At 37.1% G+C, this 19,664-nt stretch overlaps 1 protein-coding gene across 18 annotated transcripts in view; it reads left to right on the top strand.

Annotated features, from left to right (window-relative positions):
• Positions 1-19,664, top strand: part of ZMYND11 (zinc finger MYND-type containing 11) — a 139,962-nt gene that overhangs the window by 66,187 nt on the left and 54,111 nt on the right. For 16 of the 18 annotated variants that reach the window (XM_029236488.1, XM_029236494.1, XM_029236498.1 and 13 more), the window contains one exon: positions 17,443-17,602. In XM_029236488.1, coding sequence (XP_029092321.1) covers positions 17,443-17,602 — 160 coding nt within the window. Of the gene's footprint in view, positions 1-16,627; positions 16,646-17,442; positions 17,603-19,664 lie in introns of those variants that run through there. The other 2 variants (XM_029236492.1, XM_029236495.1) reach the window with 2 other exon arrangements.

Genomic DNA, 19,664 nt, shown 5'->3' with positions numbered 1-19,664 from the left:
GAGTTTTGGGGGAAAGGGAATGAAAAGGCAGAGAGGCCCAGACTAGGAGGGCCTCTAATGCCAGCATTGAGATTTTAATCCTGTGGCTAGAGGGGAATGTAAATGTGTTTGGAGTATCCTACACTGGATAGATTGAATGGTCCTCTTAAATGTCTGCTCTTCCCTACCTGGCCCGGGTTTTAGCCTTGAGTAATTTCCTGCCTTTGCAGTGGCAGCAGGTTCCTAATTGGGGCCTCTGGTCTCCTGGTCTTGCTAGTCTGTTTCCTCTTCCCGTCATTGGTGTCAGAGATGTTTTTCAAAAACACTGTCTTATCAGATGTTCCACAACTGAAAGCCTTCTTCTGTTGCCGATGCTTTCCCAATCCCTTGTTCAGGGTGTCAATATCTCGGCCTTCCTCATTTGCATCACCTCTTGCTGTTTCCTGCTCAGAATGGCCTGTACTTCAGACACTGGGCTCTCGAGGGCCTCAGCTCTGCTGTGTTCCACACTTGGCTGGGATGCCGGTCCTCCCGGACTTGTCCACTAGACAGACTCCTTTTTCAAGACATATCTTCTAGGAAGTCATTTCTGACACCTTTAAGTTGACCTAAGCCTCACATTTTACCAGTTTTCTAGATTTTAGGTCTGATTATGTTCTTGATTTCCCCATTGTGTGTAAAGTGCAAATACTTGAGTAAGGTGTTTGTGCTGAGCCTTTCACAGTCGGACCCTAACTTTCCTTCCTTCCATGACCTGCCTCCCCCAACTCAGAGTCCATCTGATGAGACTGTTCTCAGTTGCCTCAGAACCCTATTATTTTGATTCTTCATTTTGTATTTTTCCTTCATTAATGAACAGAGCATCCCCTTTCTTTTAAGATCCAACTCAAACATGATTTCCTTTGAGATAGTGATTTATTCCTCACTATAACCAATCCCTTTACTCTTACTCTTTGCTCACATAGTAACATGTATAAAGCTGAATTTTTATTATTTGTTATAGCCTTTTATGATCTTTAAAAAATATTTCTGCTTCCTTTGCTGTTTGTGAGCATCTTGAGGGTAGGGCATGCATCTTCCCTACCTTTGGATCTTAGTATGAAGCATAGTAGCTGGGACAAGATGCTGAGAAAAGGTTTCTTAATTATAATAAATATTCGGTTGCATTAACTGAAGAAGTAGTTTCAAAGAAGATTATAATAATTGAGAACATCGAGTCATTATTTTGTGACAAGCACAATGCCCTATATGATTTCTCATTTAATTTTCACACTGGAACTCCGTGAGGTCTATTGTCATTACCCTCATTTTGTTGATGAAGATGATGAAGCTTAGGCAGGTGAAATAAAATGCCTACAGCCACACAGGTTTCTGGCGGTAGAACTGAAATTTGAATATAGATCTAATGTCATAGTCCAAGCTCCTAACCATTAAATGTTTCCTTTTGATATTTAATGAATTTATATTTGTATCCTTGCAAACTTTGAAGTTTTAAAAACATTGTCGTCTACTTGTTATTTCCATATTATCTCATTTCAGCCTAACAGCAACTCTGACGTTCATTTTAGCCCCACTTTATGGGTAAAGAATATGAGGCTGTATGAGTAAATTATTTGTCACAGGTTAAATGTTAGAATTAGGGAGAACCTAGTTCTTCAGAGTATAATCTAATTTTAAAAATAAATTCATTGATGATGCTGTTTAGGTTTGAAGTTTATTACTTTTTTGTTCAATGCAATCTTAAAATATTTGTTGTATACCTATCCATCTATAAAGCACCTAGTGGCAGATCATTATTATTACTTCTAATTTTTTTTATTGTGGTAAAGTATACAGAACATAAAAGATACCATCTTAACCATTTTTAAGTATGCAGTTCAGTGGTATGAAATACACTCACATTGTTGTGCTGCTGTCACCACCACCCATCTCCATAGCTCTTTTCATCTTGCGAAACTGAAACTCATTACCTATTAAACAGTAACTCCTCCTTCCCCCCAGACCCTGGCAGCCACTATTCTACTTTCTGTTCCTATGACTATGACTACTCGAAGTACCTTATATAAGTGGAATCACACAGTATTAGTCTTCTTGTGACTGGCTTATTTCATTTAATATAATGTCCTCATGTTCATCCATGTTGTAGCATATTGCAGAATTTTCTTCTTTTTTAAGGATGAATAATATTCCACTGTATATATAGACCACCTTATGTTTATCCATTCACCCATCATTGAACACTTGGGTTACTTCCACGTTTTAGCTACTGTGAACAGTGCTGCTATGAACATGGTGTACATATACCTCTTTGAGACTCTGCTTTCAATTCTTTTGGGTATGTACCCAGAAGTAGAATTGCTGGATCATATGATGATTCTATTTTTAATTTTGTGAGGAGCCACCATACTGTTTTCCACAGCAGCTGTACCATTTTACATTCCCACCAACAGTGCACAAGAGTTCCAAATTTTCTGTGACCTAGTCAACACTTATAATTTTCTGTTTTGATAGTAGCCATCCTGATGGGTGTGAACGGTATCTCGTGTTTTTTTTTTTTTTTAATTGGAGTATAGTTGCTTTACAATGTTGTGTTAGTTTCTACTGTGCAGCAAAATGAATCATCTATACACATACATACACATACATAGATCCCTCTTTTTTGGATTTCCTTCCCATTTACCACAGTGCATTAAGTAGTCTTGTTGTGTTTTGATTTACATTGCCCTAATGATGAATGATGTTGAGCATTTTTTCATGTGTTTATTGGTCCTTTAAACATCTTCTTTGGAGAAATGTCTGTTCAGGTCCTTTGCCCGTTTTTGAATCAGGTTTATATGTTGTTGAGTTTTAGGAGTTCTCTGTATGTTCTGGATAATAATTTCTCATCAGATAGATGATTTTTGAATATTTTCTCCTTTTTGTGGGTTGCCTTTTAACTCTGTGGGTAGTGTCTCTTGACGTACAAAATTTTTAAATTTTCATGAAGTCCAATTTGACTATATTTTCTTTTGTTACCTGTGCCTTCGATGTCATATCCAAGAGATCATCACCAAATCCAGTGTTGTGAAGCTTTTGTCCTAAGTTTTCTTCCAAGAGTTTTATTGTTTTTGATCTTACATTTAGGTCTTTTATCCATTTTGAGTTTATTTCTGTATATTCTGTTAGGTGAAAGCCTGACATCATTCTTTTGCATTTTGATGTCCAGTTTTTACAGCACCATTTGTTGAAAAGAGTGTTCCCCACTGAGTAGTCTTGGCACCCTTGTCAAAAATCCTTTGGTGGTATATGCAAGGATTTTATTTCTGGGCTATCTTATTCCATTGTCTGTATGTCTGTCTTTATGCCAGTACCACACTGTTTGGATTACTGTAGCTTTGAAGTAGATTTCGAAATCAGGAAGTATGAGTCCTTCAATTTTTTCTTCTTCTTTCAAGATTGTTTTGGCTATTTGGGGTCCATTGAGATTCCATATGAATTTTCTGATTGGTTTTTGTGTATCTGAAAAAAAGTCATTGGGATTTTGATAGGGATTGCATTGAATCTATAGATTGCTTTCGGTAATATTGACATTTTAATAATATTAGTTCTTCCAGTCCACAAACATGGGATGTGTTTCCATTTACAGTTGACCCTTGAACAACAAAGGTTTGAACTGTGCGGGTCCACTTATACACAGACATTTAAAAAGTAAATATGTACTACAGTACTACATGATCTGCAGTTGGTTGAATCCATGGATGTGGAACCATAGATATGGAGGGCTGACTGTAAGGATATACATGGATTTTTGACTGTATGAATGTAGGCGCACCCAACCCCCATGATGTTCAAGGGTCAGTTGTATTTATGTCTTTAATTTCTTTCAGCAGTGTTTTTTAGTTTTCACTGTATAAGTCTTTCACCTCATTGGTTAATTTAATTCCTAAGTATTTTATTCTTTTTGACGCTGTTGTAAATGGAATTATTGTAATAATTTCCTTTTCAGATAATGTCAAATACTGTGCTCATTTTACTTTTTCTTTTCCAATTTAGATTCCTTTTATATCTTTTTCTTGCCCAATTTCTCTGGCTAGAACTTCCAGTACTACATTGACTAGAAGTGGTGAAAGCAGGCATCCTTGTCTTGTTCCTGATCTTAGAGGAAAAGCTTTCAGTCTTTCACCATTGAGTATGATGGTTGCTGGGGTTTTTTCATATATGGCTTTTATTATGGTGTAGTAGTTTCCTTCTGTACCCCATTTGTTGAGTGTTTTTTTATCATGAAGAGGTGTTGAGTGTTGTCAAATGCCTTATCTGCATCTATTGAGGTCATCATAGGATTTTTTTATCTTTCATTCTGTTAATGTGCTGTGTTAACGTTTGTTGATTTACATAGTTTGATCCATCCTTGTGTCTATAAAGCACCTAGTGGCAGAGCATTACTGTTAAATTTTTTTTAAACTTCTAAAAGTAACATAACCATATTGTAGGATACGTGCAGAAAAATAAAAAGCAGAAAAATAATCACCTGTAATTTCTCTACTCCAATCCCAGTAAGGGACCCATTTTGATGTATTTCTTTCTGGTCATTTTTCACATGCTTATTATTTTCTCAACATTGTTTAGCCTTTTTCCTTGTTATATGGTTACCATAAATTATTATTAGTAATGGGTGCACAATATTCCATCTGGTGAGGCTGTTCTGTGCTGTTTTGGGAGGGAGGAGGGGTGAGTAGTAAGATAAACATTTATTGTAAGGTTACATTACATTATCTTACCTTCAAATCAACTGCGTGGGTTGACACTATTAATTTTACTTAAGGATATGCCCACTGGGATGCAGAGAGGTTAAATCACTTGTTCAGGGTCATGTAGCTAGTAAGTTGTAAAGCTGGTATTTGAACTGAGACCTGGTGACTTAAGAGGCCATGCTTTTTCCCCTTTACTTTTGTATTGCCTCCATATGTCATTTATTAAATTCTTATAACAACTCGTGTTTTAATATTCAGTAATATAAGTAATGAAGGTGAAAGCTTAGAGGATAAACAGTGGTTGGTACAGGAACCATTGCTGTAGAGTGGGTTAGTGCTGGGCACTGGACTGATCGCTTTACGTTCATTACCTTGTTCATCTTTTATTACGACCCTATGGGTACATATTATCATCATGCTGCCATTGGTTGGATAACTTGGGTGTTTTCAGTTTTTTCACTAGTCTCCTCATGCTTTGAATTATTTACTTATGATGGATGCTCAGGTTGTCTCCATTTTCCCTCCACCTTGCAAATAACCATGCATTGCTCCAACTCTTCACAGCTACAAGTAACAGTTTAATTTTGACCTGCATGAGTAATTTGTTGATGTGTGTATCCGGGAACATTTTGACTATAGGAAATGCATCCACTTAATTTGACCAAGCTCTCAAGAGAGGATGCCCATCTACATGTTCATTAGTGCACAAGGACACAGTTTCTGCAAGCGTCTGCATATACTTGACGTCCAGCATAAATTTTGTCACTCAGATATTTTAATTTACATTTCTGTCTTTATTAATGAGAGCACCAGTTCTTGGTGTTCTTATAAGGTTTTGGCCTTTCTTTTCTGTGGATGTCTGTTTTTATACTTTGCCCATTTTCCCACTGGGGTTGTCTTTTTCTGTTGATTTGTAGAAGCTGTTTCTGTTAATTCTCCTATGCACTTTATGCTTTGTAAATATTTTTTCTTATTCTGTTAATCTGTTTACTAACCTTTCTCAAAGTGTTCTTTGTTGAACAGAAATTTTAGATTTTGGTATGATCAAATTCAATATTTTTTGCCTAATGTTTTGTGCTTTTGAAATTTTATTTAAGGAATCCTTCTTCTTAATTAGACCACAAGAATTAGGTCTTTATCTGTAGTTCTCTTTTTATGCGGTGGTAGAAAATGATCCAATTTTATTTTTCTCTCTATAGTGAGTCTGCCTGCTTCTTTAGAATTCGAACTTTAGAGTCAGCAACTCTTGGAGATGTTTTAGGGGCCCTTAGCACACCATATAGTTTACTCTTAAATATTTAGTTGTGCCATTTTTTGTTTGCCCTCGGCCCCTGCAACCTCCTCCCACCAATAAGTAAGCTTTATAGGTAAGGATCTTTTTCTGTTTTGTGTATTGGTATATGCCAAGCACCAAAAGATAGTGACTGGCACATGACATCACTCAGCAGCCTTCATCTTACTTGTGAATGTTGAGTGCATGTCCGCTCTTTTCCTGTAGCCAGTTGTCCTTGCTACAGAAAGCTTGAAATCTCTACTAGAACTAGACTGTTTCTGTTATCAGCTCTCCTATTAACTAGCTGTGTTTTCTCAGGGAAGTCAGTTTCCTTTCTTCATCTGCAAATTAATGCCCCTGTGTAACCACCGTCTTAATCAAGATATAGAAAGTTGGGCTTCCCTGGTGGCGCAGTGGTTGAGAGTCTGCCTGCCGATGCAGGGGACACGGGTTCGTGCCCCGGTCCGGGAAGATCCCACATGCCGCGGAGCGGCTAGGCCCGTGAGCCATGGCCGCTGAGCCTGCGCGTCCAGAGCCTGTGCTCTGCAACGGGAGAGGCCACAACAGTGAGAGGCCCGTGTACCGCCAAAAAAAAAAAAAAAAAAAAAAAAAAAAGATATAGAAAGTTGTCATCACCCCCAGAAGTTCCCTTGTAGTCCTTTATAGTCAGTTCACCTGTTCCTCAGCCCCAGGCAATAGTGATTGGCTTTTCTGTCACAGTGACTGATTATCTTTGCTTGTTCTAGAATTTTATATAAATGGAATCATATAGTATCTTCTTTTTCGTGATTAGCTTCTCCTGGTCAGCATGTTTTGAGATTCATGTGCTACGTATATTGATAGTTTATTCCTTTTTTATTGCTAAGTAGTAGTCCATTATATGGATATACCATAGGTGTTTTTTGTTCGTTTGTTTTACTTTTTGGTCACACCGCATGGCATGTGGGACCTCAGTTCCCTGACTAGGATTTGAACCCACGCCCCCTGCAGTGGAAGCGCGGAGTCTGGACTGCCAGGGAAGTACCTATGCTACAGTTTTTAAAATCCAGTCACCTGCTGAGGGGCATTCGGGATTATGATAAAAGCTACAATGTGTTTTTGTGTACTGGTGTAGATGATGTATGTTTGGATAAATACCTAAGAGTAGAATACCTGTAACTGGGGCCATAAAAAAGGATGGATGGTGGATGGTTTTTAATTTGTGTATATATATTATATTCATATGTGTATCAAATAAATATAAACAGCTAGAACTTCATTTGTTCCAAAAATATTTTGGGGACAATTAGAGAAAGAATTAAGTAGCGTAAATAGAGTAAGGTAGTATGTATCAGAAGGGGACGGGAAGGGTGAAGAAAAGAGAAATGAGCATTGATCTGAATAACCTAATCAACCATTACAGTAGTATAACTCTCTCTCCTATATGTATATACATGTATATATTTTAAAATCTTGTCCATTTATATCTTTAATATTATACCATGAACATTTTCTCACACTGTTGTGTTTTTTAAAACAATAACTTTATTAGGTGCATTTTGCTCTATTGGGTGAATATGTAACTTATTTTATATCCATAATTTATTTTACTGTTATGGACACTTGGATCCTTTTTTTCCCTATAAAATTTCAGGTGTGAGGAACATTTTTCTACATAAATCCCTTATCTCGTACAGATTGTTTCCATAGAAGTAGAATTCCTGAGTCCAATGATAGGGCCACCTCTAAGGTGTTGTGAGAAAATGCTTTCCAGACGGTGTTTTTAGCAAAGCTGTGTTGAGAGTTGGCTGTCTTAATGCATCTTTACCAGCTCTGAGAATAATTTTAAGTATCTTGCTCACTTGACAGGTGAAATAGTTTTCTTACTGTTATAGTTTTGCATTTTAAGAATACAGGCTCTTTATCATATTTGTAATAAAATATTCCATTTTATTGTTTGTTTTTCTTTTTTTTAATATTTATTTATTTATTACGGCTGAGTTGGGTCCTCGTTGCTGCGCGCGGGCTTTTCTCTAGCTGTGGTGAGCGGGGGCCACTCCTCGTTGAGGTGCGTGGGCTTCTCATTGTGGTGGCCTCTCCTGCTGCGGAGCATGGGCTCTGGGTGCATGGGCTTCAGTAGTCGTAGTTCGTGGGCTCTAGAGTGCGGCTCAGCAGCTGCGGCGCACGGGCTTAGTTGCTCCGCGGCATGTGGGATCTTCCTGGACCACAGCTCGAACCCGTGTCCCCTGCATTGGCAGGCGGACTCCCAACCACTGTGCCACCAGGGAAGCCCCTGTTTGCTTTTCATTTGCAGAATGGAAGTCAGTGGTGGTTGCTCCAGAGGCTAGGAAAAAAAAAAGATTTGTGATGTTTATGTCATGGAGAAATTTCACATTTCTTATCTAGTCAGATATTTTGGATCTTCTCCTCTGTTATGTCCATAGCTTTTATACTCAGAATGTCCATTAACATCATGAGATTAGATCAATCTTCACTTAAAATTTTATCTCAAATGTGATGTTTTCAGTTGAGTCTTTTTTCAGCCCCTGAGCCAGTTCAGTGAGGCCAGTTGGGAGCTGTTAGGTACTGAAATTATGGGGCAGTACTGATTTTATCCAGATCATCCAGAGTATACTTAAAATAAATTTGCTATATTGCCATCAAAACGAAGGCCTCTAGCCTTCATGATAGTGTGAAGGTGTAAGTAAGGCAGTGGTCCCCAAACTTTTTGGCACCAGGGACTGGTTTTGTGAAAGACAATTTTTCCACGGACCGGGGGTTGGGGGGAGGTGGTTCAGGCAGAAATGGGAGCGGTGGGGAGGGATGGGGAGCGATGGGGAGCGATGGGGAGCGGCAGATGAAGCTTCTTCGCCCACTTGCCTGCCGCTTACCTCCTGCTGTGTGGCCCGGTCCCTAACAGGCCTCAGCCTGGGGGTTGGGGACCCCTGAGGTAAGGGGCAGGAGGGCAATACAAAGCGTTCCTTGTATTTTTTAATTAACAGAAAACAGTGCATTTTTTGGTGGTTCCTTCTTCTGCAGAATATGATCATAGTTATATTGTTTTCATTAGTGTGCCCATCTCTCAATATACTCATTTCAAACTGCATGACACGTTTCTGAGATTGAATCATTATTAGAAGGGTTAAAGATAGATAATTAATTTTAGGAAATTATGATTCATAAGACTTCTTACTTTTGTAAAAATGTTAAATTAGCAATGGCTGTTACTGTCAACTATATTTTTTTGTCTTGGAACATGCAGAATTATCTCAGGGGAGATGAAATAACCCTGGGTTCTGCAGCCTTTTGCTTGGACACACCTCAGTGCTCAACACCTGTTGGAAAGTAGCATCCTAGGAGAGACATTGGGAGGGAAGTTATTGGAAAGAAAATGGATAGGATGGGAGAAAATTAAAAAGCTGTTGAAAAAGTTCAGAGAAATTGACTATAATATTTAAATGGTAGACATTTACATACTATTTCATGACTTACACTAAGTGAAATTAAAATAGGAGACTAGATGGCCATTGTAAATGCATCTCAAACCCAAACTGCTATTTTTGTCTCTTTATTTGAAGATCAGTCCTTGTGATGGATATGTAGCATGTAAGAAAATGAGAGACCTGGAGTGACCTTAACCTGAATTATTAGCATAAGTATTTTCATAGGAACTAAACCTTCCTGAGTACTTGATGATCTAAGAAAAGGAAAAATGGGTTGGGACCCTTTGTTATATTTAAGGTATTGTCTGAGTCACTCAATCCTTCAGAATATATTTATAATTACCTTGGATAGTCTTAAGGCTTATCCAGTATGCTTAGCCTATAATACTGAGTAAGATGACGTTACTCCTCATTTGTGTAACATCTGCAGCACTCTGGTTCTGTTCTACTTTTTGAGAAAAACAGGTGAGAAAAAGTAAGGAATCCCTCAAGTTTAGGCATTGCTCTGAACTAAGGAAGTCGAGCCCAACATGCTGTCACTAAGAGAAAGGAAAGTTCTCTTCTGTTGTGCCTTCATCCATGCTCTACTGATGTTTGAGTGCACAGTGGCTAAGAATACCCATTTGTGTGGTGAAATTCAGTGGATTAAAATGTATCAAGGAATAATAAAGTATAATGCGTTTCTTGTTAAAACAAAACAGCAAACTGGGACTGGAAAGGAATTTTCTTAATAAAAGCTACCAGTATCCTTTAGCAAGCATCATATTTATATTTGTCACTTTATATTGATAAAATATATCTAATAGTAACCTTCAGCAAATGTGTTTAATGATGAACTGTTATATGAATCCTTTGCAAGATCTGAAACAAGAATATCCATATTAATACTACCTAAGGGTACATTGTACTGGAAGTCCTAATTAGCACAATAAGAAAAGACAAGTTTAGTAGACGTACTTAGACAAACCTAAAACTAATACGGGTTTAGCAGGTTTCCCAACCTTGGTGTACCAGCAACCACCAACCAGAAAATATTAAATAAAACCCTCTTTTCAAAAGAAACAAAAAACATGCAGTACCTAGGAAAAACCCAAAAGATGTGCAAGAGTTTTATGGGGAAAAATTATAAGACCTTATTAAGGACATAGAAAAAGTTATAAATAAATTAACAATTATGCAAAGTTCATCAGTGAAAGTGAACATTACTTAATATTGTAATGGTATTTATTCTCCTCTAATCTAAATCACAGCAGTGTTTTTCATGGATCTTGCCGATTGACTTTAAAATTACTATGGATGAATAAAGGACAGAAGAGCTAAGATGAGTTTAGAAAGGAAGGAGGGGACCTGCCTAAGATTGGCAAGCTTGTGTGGGACCAGGGAGCTTTCGTACATTTGGATGGATGGTAGATGGTGGCTACTTTTTCGTAAAAATAGTCTTTAGCCAATAGGTACATGAACAAAAATCAAAAGGGAGTACTGTTTAAAAAAAAAAAAGTCTTCCTGCTACCCCTGCCTGCTGAACCAATGTTCTTGGAAGTAATGTCTTTTACAGTTCCTGGAATATACCTCTAGAACTCTTATACAGAGATAATTATATAATGTTTTTGAGAAATTGTACCATTTTATACCATGATTTTTTTTCACTGACTTTTTTGTAAATTGAGGTATAAGTGACAAATAACATTGTATTCGTTTTAGGTATACAAGATAATGATTCAACATTGGTATGTATTGCAAAATGATCACCATAAGTCTAGTTAACATCCATCACCACACAGTTACAAAAAACTTTTTTCTTGTGATGAGGAATTTTAAGATCTATTCTCTTAGCAACTTTCAGATATGCAGTACAGTAGTATTAATTATAGTCACTATGATGTACACTATATTTCCATGAGTTATTTGTCTAATAACTGGAAGTTTGTACATTTTGACCGTGGTCATCTGTTTTGCCCACTCCCCTCCCCACTCCCCACCTCTGGCAACCACCAGTCTGTTCTCTGTATCAAATGAGGTTTTTTTTTTTTTGGTTTGTTTCACATATAAGTGAGATCATATGGTATTTGTCTTTACATGTGACTTATTTCACTTAGTATGATGCCTTCAAGATCCATCCATGTTGTCATGAAAGGCAAGATTTATTTCCTTTTTTGTGGCTAATACTCCATTATATATCTGTATCTCACATTTTCTTTATTCATTCATCTGTCCATGGACACTTAGGTTGTTTCCATGTCTTGTCTCTTGTAAATATTTTGGCTATTGTAAATAATGCTTCAGGGAACATGGGGGTGCAGATGTGTTTTCATTTTCTTCAGATAAATACCCAGAAATAGAATTGCTGGATCATATGGTAGTTCTATTTTAAATTTTTTGAGGAACCTCTGTTTCTTTTCCATAGTGGCTAAAACAATTTACATTCCCACTAACACTGTACAAAGGTTCCCTTTTCTCCACATCCTCACCAACACTTGTTATCTCTTGTCTTTTTGATGATGGCCATTCTAACAGGTGTGAAGTGATATCTCATTGTGATTTTTGATTTGCATTTCCCTGATGATTAGTGACGTTGAGCATCTTTTCATATACCTGTTGGCCATCTGTATGTCTTCTTTGGAGTGTCTATTCAGGTCCTCTGCCTGGCTTTTAGTTGGGTTGTTTTTTGCTATTGAATTGTATGAATTCTTTTTTTTTTTTTTTTTTTTTTTTTGCGGTACGCGGGCCTCTCACTGTTGTGGCCTCTCCCGCTGCGGAGCACAGGCTCCGGGCGCGCAGGCCCAGCGGCCATAGCGCACGGGCCCAGCCGCTCTGTGGCATGTGGGATCCTTCCAGACCGGGCCACAAACCCGTGTCCCCCGCATCGGCAGGCGGACTCCCAACCACTGCGCCACCAGGGAAGCCCCATGTATGAATTCTTTATATATTTTGGATATTATCCTTTTTACCATGATTTTTTAAATACAATATATCTTAGAACTTATGTCATCTTAATGTCTGTAATACTGCTTCATTTCTTTTAATGATTATATAATAATCCTTGGCATGTTATATTATAAATTAGGCCCCTAAGATGTATGTTTAGATGTTTCTCATCTCTTCTTGCTGCCAAAAATGCTAAAATGAATTTCCTCCCTTGGGTATTATTTCACACGTGTCTGACTATGTCTATAGGATGAATATCTAGAAGCAGAATTGCTGAGAAATTCTTGTTTAATCCTCTACAGAACTTTAGAATCAACTTGCCTAGTTTGTGGTGGTGTTCAGTTAAATTATCTTAGAGGGAATTTGGATTTTGTTGTCTTTCATCTAAATATCGAGCATGTCTTTCCATTTGCTCTTTTTTTATATCAGTAGCTTTTCAAAAATTTCTTCATATAGTTCTTGTCCTTTCTTCTATTGCTAAGTATTTTATTTTTCTTATTGCTCTAGTAAATAATTGGGGTCTTGTCTTTTTTTAAATCTCCTAAATTTTTTTGTTGTGTATGTGTATATGAATGCTATTAATTTTAGTATATTAGTTTGTACCCAAACAAATAATTGATTAAATTCTTTGATTTAAAATAGCACACTAGCTGATTTTCTTGGGTTTTATAGGTATGTATTATGCAAATAATGATCATTTTAACTCCTTACCAACTTTTATACCCCATTTCTTTCTCTATTTCAGCTATGTTGGTTATTACCTTTGGCAAAGTGTCAAAGACATTTTTTTTTGTTTGTTTTGTTTTTGTTTTCTTTTTGCGATACGCGGGCCTCTCACTGTTGTGGCGTCTCCTGTTGTGGAGCACAGGCTCCAGACGCGCAGGCTCAGCGGCCATGGCTCACGGGCCCTGCCGCTCTGCGGCATGTGGGATCTGCCTGGACTTGGGCACGAACCCGTGTCCCTGCATCGGCAGGCGGACTCTCAACCACTGTGCCACCAGGGAAGCCCCAAAGACATTTTTGAATATTCCTGATCAGGTTAAGGAAGTGCTTATTCATTCCCATTTTGTTAGGGGCTAGATGTTGGATTTTACTAATTTTCAACATGTTTAGAAATTTTGTGATTTTTCACTTTCGATCTATTAATGGGATGAATTATATTTCTAGATTTCTTAATAAATCTTCCTAGAAATCCTGGAATTAAATACCCAGTTATGGTACATTCTTTTGATATTTGAATGTATTAATATATTAACATTAATTTATGTTAATATTTAATATTAGACTGTATATTCAAATATTTTATTTAGGATTTTTTAATACCAGTATTCCTATGGGACACTAGTTTTCTTTTTCTATGCAATTTTTATGGGGTTTTGTTACCATTATTATGTTAGATTCCTTGCTTTCCTTCTTTATTATGTTCTGGAAGAGTCTAAATTGCATTGGAGTTACCTGGTCACTAAAAGTCTGATAGAATTACCTTGTGAATATGTCCCTACCTGGTGTTTTTCTGGACAGGTTATTTGCCAACTTCCTCTGTTTATTTCTTTGGAAACATTGGCCTTTTTAAGTATTCTTTTTTTTTCTGTGGTCAACTTTTGATCATTTATATTTTCCTAGAATATCATAGTGATTATATCTTCGTACAGAAATGAACAAAGTAGTTGCTTATGACTGTTTTAATTTCCCTTTTATAATGGCTTTGTCTCTGTAGACATTTCTTAGTTTGTATGTTTTTGTGCTTTGTGTCTTCATTCTTTTTTTTTTTTTTTTTTTACGGTACGCAGCCCTCTCACTGTTGTGGCCTCTCCCCTTGCGGAGCGCAGGCTCCAGGCGCGCAGGCTCAGCGGCCATGCATGTGGGATCTTCCCGGACTGGGGCATGAACCCGTGTCCCCTGCATCGGCAGGCGGACTCTCAACCACTGCGCCACCAAGGAAGCCCTGTGTCTTCATTCTTGATTAGATTAGCTAATGATATCTTCATTTTATTTTTCACTGAGAAGGAGCTCTTGGATTAATATTGTTCTACAATTTTTGTTTTTTTTTCACTAGCACTGCTTTAGCTTTTTAATGATTGTTTTTAGATATTTTGCAGTTTTCAGATAACCTTTTGAATCAGTAGTTTATGAGAGTTTTCTAGTTTCATTATTAATGTCTGGTTTAAGTTCACTGCAACTAGGAAATGTCTGTATCGCTTTCGGAATCTATTAAGGTCATTTTTTTTTGGCCGTGTTGGGTCTTTGCTGCTGCGTGCAGACTTTCTCTAGTTGCAGCGAGCAGGGGCTACTCTTTGTTGCAGTGCGCGGGCTTCTCATTGTGGTGGCTTCTCTTGTTGTGGAGCACGGGCTCTAGGTGCGTGGGCTCAGTAGTTGTGGCTCGCAGGCTCAGTAGTTGTGGCACATAGGTTTAGTTGCTCCACGGCATGTGGGATCTTCCCGGACCAGGGATCGAACCGGTGTCCCCTGCATTGGCAGGCGGATTCTTAACCACTGTGCCACCAGGGAGGTCCCAAGGTCATTTTTATGGCTGACTTCATGCTCAATTTTAATGAATCTTTCTTGGACCTATTGACAAGTTTGTTTTGGATTTCAGAATAAAATCAATTAGATCTGTCTTACGAATTAGGTCTTCTGTATCCATACTTAATTTTGTTCAGTAGATGTTTTTGTGGACTGAGAAAAGTGAATTAAAGTCTCATAATTCTGTATTGCTGTCCATATTTCCTTTATTTCTTATAGTTTTTGTTTTATAACTACCTATGCCCTATTTGTCTTTTTTAAAAATGATTTTTGCCCTGATTTCCAAATCCTATCCATTGCAGTATTGATCCCTGTTTCATTTGGATTGCATTTTTATGATATGCCTTTGCCCATTCTTTTTCAGTCTAAGTCACTTTAAGTGTCTCTTGTAGATAGTATATTTTTTGTTTTGTGATCCAATATGTCTTTTAATTGTTGAGTTTAGCCAATTTGTATATATTAGAAAGACAAACTTGTTTGGTTTTGGTCCTCTCATGTTTAATAGCCTTTCTTTTGTTGGTTTTTATCTTGCTACATAATGTGTTTTTTATGAGTTTCTTCAGATAACTTAGAAATTGTTTTTTTTTTCAAAGAGTACCTTTATAAACTTAAATGCAGTGGTGTGCTTAATTCCTAAGAGAATTTCTGTTGGCTCCCTATTGTGAACAGTGAGGAAATGAGTACATTTTCACTTTTGCCCATTTCCCTTCCCCATATTCCAAACTTCAGTTGATTATTTCCATTGGTGTTGACCTTTATATATCAAAATATATTTATACCTCTACTGCATGATTTGTCTCCCTTGACTGACAGTAAAGTTGACAAATCGGTCTGTGTGGACTGACTCCACCTTGGCTTCTCCTGCCCCTTCTCCTACTACAGTGGGGCTGCGACTCCCCACGTCGCTTCCTTCTTATCCTCCAGTTAACTTTAAATAGTGCTGTTTTCTCTGCCAATGCAGTTATCTCCTAAACAGAAAACAGTTCTCTTCCATGAACTGAAGACACAGAAGGCTCTGCAGTCCCTCTGCCACAGTTTACTCCTTGTCTTGCTTGAAATTCATCCCCTGAGTTTAGAAGTTTCTTCAAGGATGAGTTCTTGCTTTTTTTTTTTTTTTTTTAATTTTTGGGCCGCACCAAGCAGCATATGGGATCTTATTTCCCTGGCCAGGGATCGACCCCGCAACCCCTGCATTGGAAGTGTGGAGTCTTAACCGCTGGACTGCCAGGGATGTCCCAAGTTCTTGCATTTTGTTTTTTTGGGTTTTTAAAAAATTAATTAATTAATTAATTTTTGGCTGCATTGGGTCTTTGTTGCTGCGCATGAGCTTTCTCTAGTTGCGGTTGAGCGGGGGCTACTCTTCGTTGTGGTGCACAGGCTTCTAATTGCGGTGGCTTCTCTTGTTACAGAGCACGGGCTCTAGGGCCTGTGGGCTTCAGTAGTTGTGGCACACGGGCTCAGTAGTTGTGGCTCGCGGGCTCTAGAGCGCAGGCTCAGTAGTTGTGGTGCACGGGCTTAGTTGCTCCGCGGTATGTGGGATCTTCCCGGACCAGGGCTCGAACCCATGTCTCCTGCGTTGGCAGGAGGATTCTTAACCACTGTGCCACCAGGGAAGCCCTTGCATTTTGAAAATGATTTGTTTTGACTGCTTTGATACTTAAATGACAGATTAACTGGATACAGAATCCTCGTGTCGTACTTAATTTTCTTGCAGACCCTTGGGCACTTCTGCTCTGTCTTCCAGCACAGAATGTTTCTCTGGAGAGACTGAGGCCAGCCTGGTTTGTCTCATAGTACGTTTTTGTGTCGGGATATCCTAGTTTACTGGTAGAGGGTGTTGGGGTTTGATTGGAGGGGAATGGAAAATGGCACAAATTCAACTGTAGCTGTAACATTTTATTTCCTTAAAAAACAAAATGATATGAAGCAAATATGCCATGAGTTCAGTATGACTGCTGAGTACAAGAGATTCTGCAATATTATTCTCTGTGGTACAGGGTGTGTTTGAAATAAAATTTTTAATTAAAAAATATGCCATGTAACTATAAATCAGGGAGAGCTTGTATTCTTTAGTGATCGAGTTCAAAATATATTTAATCGAAAAATCACATATTTGCCTTATTGATCACAGCATTCATTCTTGTTTTCTTTATACGTTGACAACCATTCGTGTAATTCCTGTATTTTCTTTAGTGTCATTCCCTAAGTTTTGAGTAAAAGTACTTTATATTCTAACATCTTGAAGATTATAAAATTCTAGACTTAGGATCTGTAGAGTGGAGGTTAGTGGCAATTGCTACAGAGGCTAGAACTAAATGGGATGTTTGACTAAAATCTGTTAAATGATTTATATATGCTAGTTTGGGACTATTTTGAACAAATATTCCTCTAAATATACAAAGTAGACTTAAGGTTTAAAATATCGTGATAATTGAAAGAGTTAAGTATTGAGGACTGGCTTTTCTCTCTTTCTGCAGGGCTCTGATAAGTATGTCACAATAAAAGAGAAATCACCTCTATTTTCTTATTTTTATTCATTTTTATTGTTTGGTACTAAGGGATTTTAAATTTGTTTTTCCTCTGTATTCAGGTACATGTCTCGAGTCCACGGTATGCATCCAAAAGAGACCACTCGTCAGCTGAGCTTGGCTGTGAAAGATGGTCTTATTGTGGAAACGCTAACAGTGGGCTGCAAAGGTTCAAAAGCTGGTATCGAACAGGAAGGATATTGGTTACCAGGCGATGAGATTGTAAGTTTTTTTTATTTTATAAATCTGGAACGTTATTTAAATATAACCCATAGAAATTTATTTTCAGAAGTTTAGTAATACTCACTTCCACAGTTTTTATTAACATTAAGGACTACATTGGTAGGATGGATACTTTCCTTCCTGATTCTTTAGGAGAAAACTTGGAGCCTGCTTTTTCTGTCTAGATTACCTTGAATCTGAAAAATAAAACAAAGGAAAGCCCTTTTAATGTACGCACAATTTAATGGTACTCCTAAGCGTTTTCTTCAGTAAATATTAGTAAAAAATGTTTTGATGAGGATAATGTTGATGACATCTAGACAGATTTGAAAGGGATATATACTTTTTTACTTAGGGGCACATATAGAAGTATATTTTTTTAATGTAAAGATTGGTTTCATGTGTACTATTTCTGTCTTCCTACCTTATTTGCTTTTGATTTTTCTAATACCTTCATGAAAAGTCTATTTTTGGAAAGGAAAACTTTCGAATATAATAAACGTTAATTTTTTAGTTCTGAAAGGAATAGATTTAGTAATTAGATATATTGAGAGTGTTTTATCATGAATTCTCTAAAACCTAAAATTATAAAAATGACACAAAATCTTAAAATTGGTTATTTGTGGAAACATTTCCCCAAAACATTGTCTTTCCCTTTCTGGCTCTAGGCAATTGAGCCAACACACAGACACCCACCTGTCAGGTCTGAGAGCAATAAACTAAGAACACTGTTTTCTGTGGGGAGCTGGTCCACAGAGGCAGCTATCAGTTATATACTTAGAGAAGCTGTTAGTTTTTTACACTGTTTTTGTTAATTTAATATGTGCCTTGAAAGTTTCTGGAAAGAAAATTCACGTTTTCCACAAACAGAAAACATGGAAGAAAAAAATGTTTAATTTCATTGGTATCATTTGATTTGTGCACTAGAAGTGTTCTTGAAAACTTAGGTGAAAATGTTTATACCAGTATAATTCTTCTGTAAGCCAGTTCTTCTTTAGCTTACAGAAAAGTAAAGCTTTTTGCCAATAAAGAAACTTTGGGTGCCAGGCCATAATAATAATAATAATGTCAAGTGACATAAATCTGTCTACAGCAGACATTTAAAGGAGGGCCATGGTTAGCTGATACCTTATTATATGCTCAAAATAATCTAGATAATATAAAATTTCTAGTCCCAAAACATTTAGCCATGTACAGATTTAGTACAGAAGGGTATATTGATACTGGGTTGGCCAAAAAGTTTATTTAGATGTTTGTATAATATGGTACAGAAAAAACCGAACGAACTTTTTGGCCAACCCAATAATTTCTGAGATTCATATAGTAACTAACCAATAGTAAATGCAACTTAATCCACAGGACTTTGGTTTGTGGATCATGTGTACATTTATTCATAAAAGTGATTTTATTTCTCCTTTTTAGATTTGTCCTTTTCCATGTGCTTTTTTCCCCTTCAAGTTGAGGCTTTTTTGTTCAGTTTAATTCAACAAGCAGTTAATGAGTTGTATGTTCATGACTACATTAGGTTCTGTATTCTACTTTTATTTTTACATGTTCTTACTGCATATATTTTTATAGCATCATCCTTTTTCTTTTTTCTAGATGAAATCTTACATGTAAATCAAACAGTGTATACAGATTTATTAATTCTGGTTGGTTCTTATTCACAAGCATTTTTATACCAAGTATGCATATATGATTTAAGTACAACTAAGTATATAAAAATTATACCTAGTTTATGAAATATGCAACTATTAAAAATAAATAGGCAATGTAGTGTAGTTGAAAGAGGTAAGGTCATATATGTTACAATTGATGAGGGTTTCAATCCCATCTCAAGTATTTTTTTAGTTGTGTGACCTTGAGGAAATTTCTTAACCTCTGATCCTCATTCCTCAGCTGTAACAGGGACACATTAATATAGCTTTCATTTGATTGTTTTGAGGATTAAGTGAGATTATTTGTAGAAAGCATATAGCTATGTACTCAAAGCAAGTTTTTGACTAGTGAATAAGTATGTTTAAAACAAGAAGTGCCTATATATAGCGTAGCAAAAGCACAC

Source organism: Monodon monoceros, unplaced genomic scaffold (assembly GCF_005190385.1).
Source record: "Monodon monoceros isolate NGI ecotype Baffin Bay Population unplaced genomic scaffold, NGI_Narwhal_1 Super_Scaffold_21, whole genome shotgun sequence".
NCBI lineage: Eukaryota > Metazoa > Chordata > Mammalia > Artiodactyla > Monodontidae > Monodon > Monodon monoceros.
Note: the sequence above shows the minus strand (reverse complement) of the source record. Positions and strands in the feature narration are given on the sequence as shown.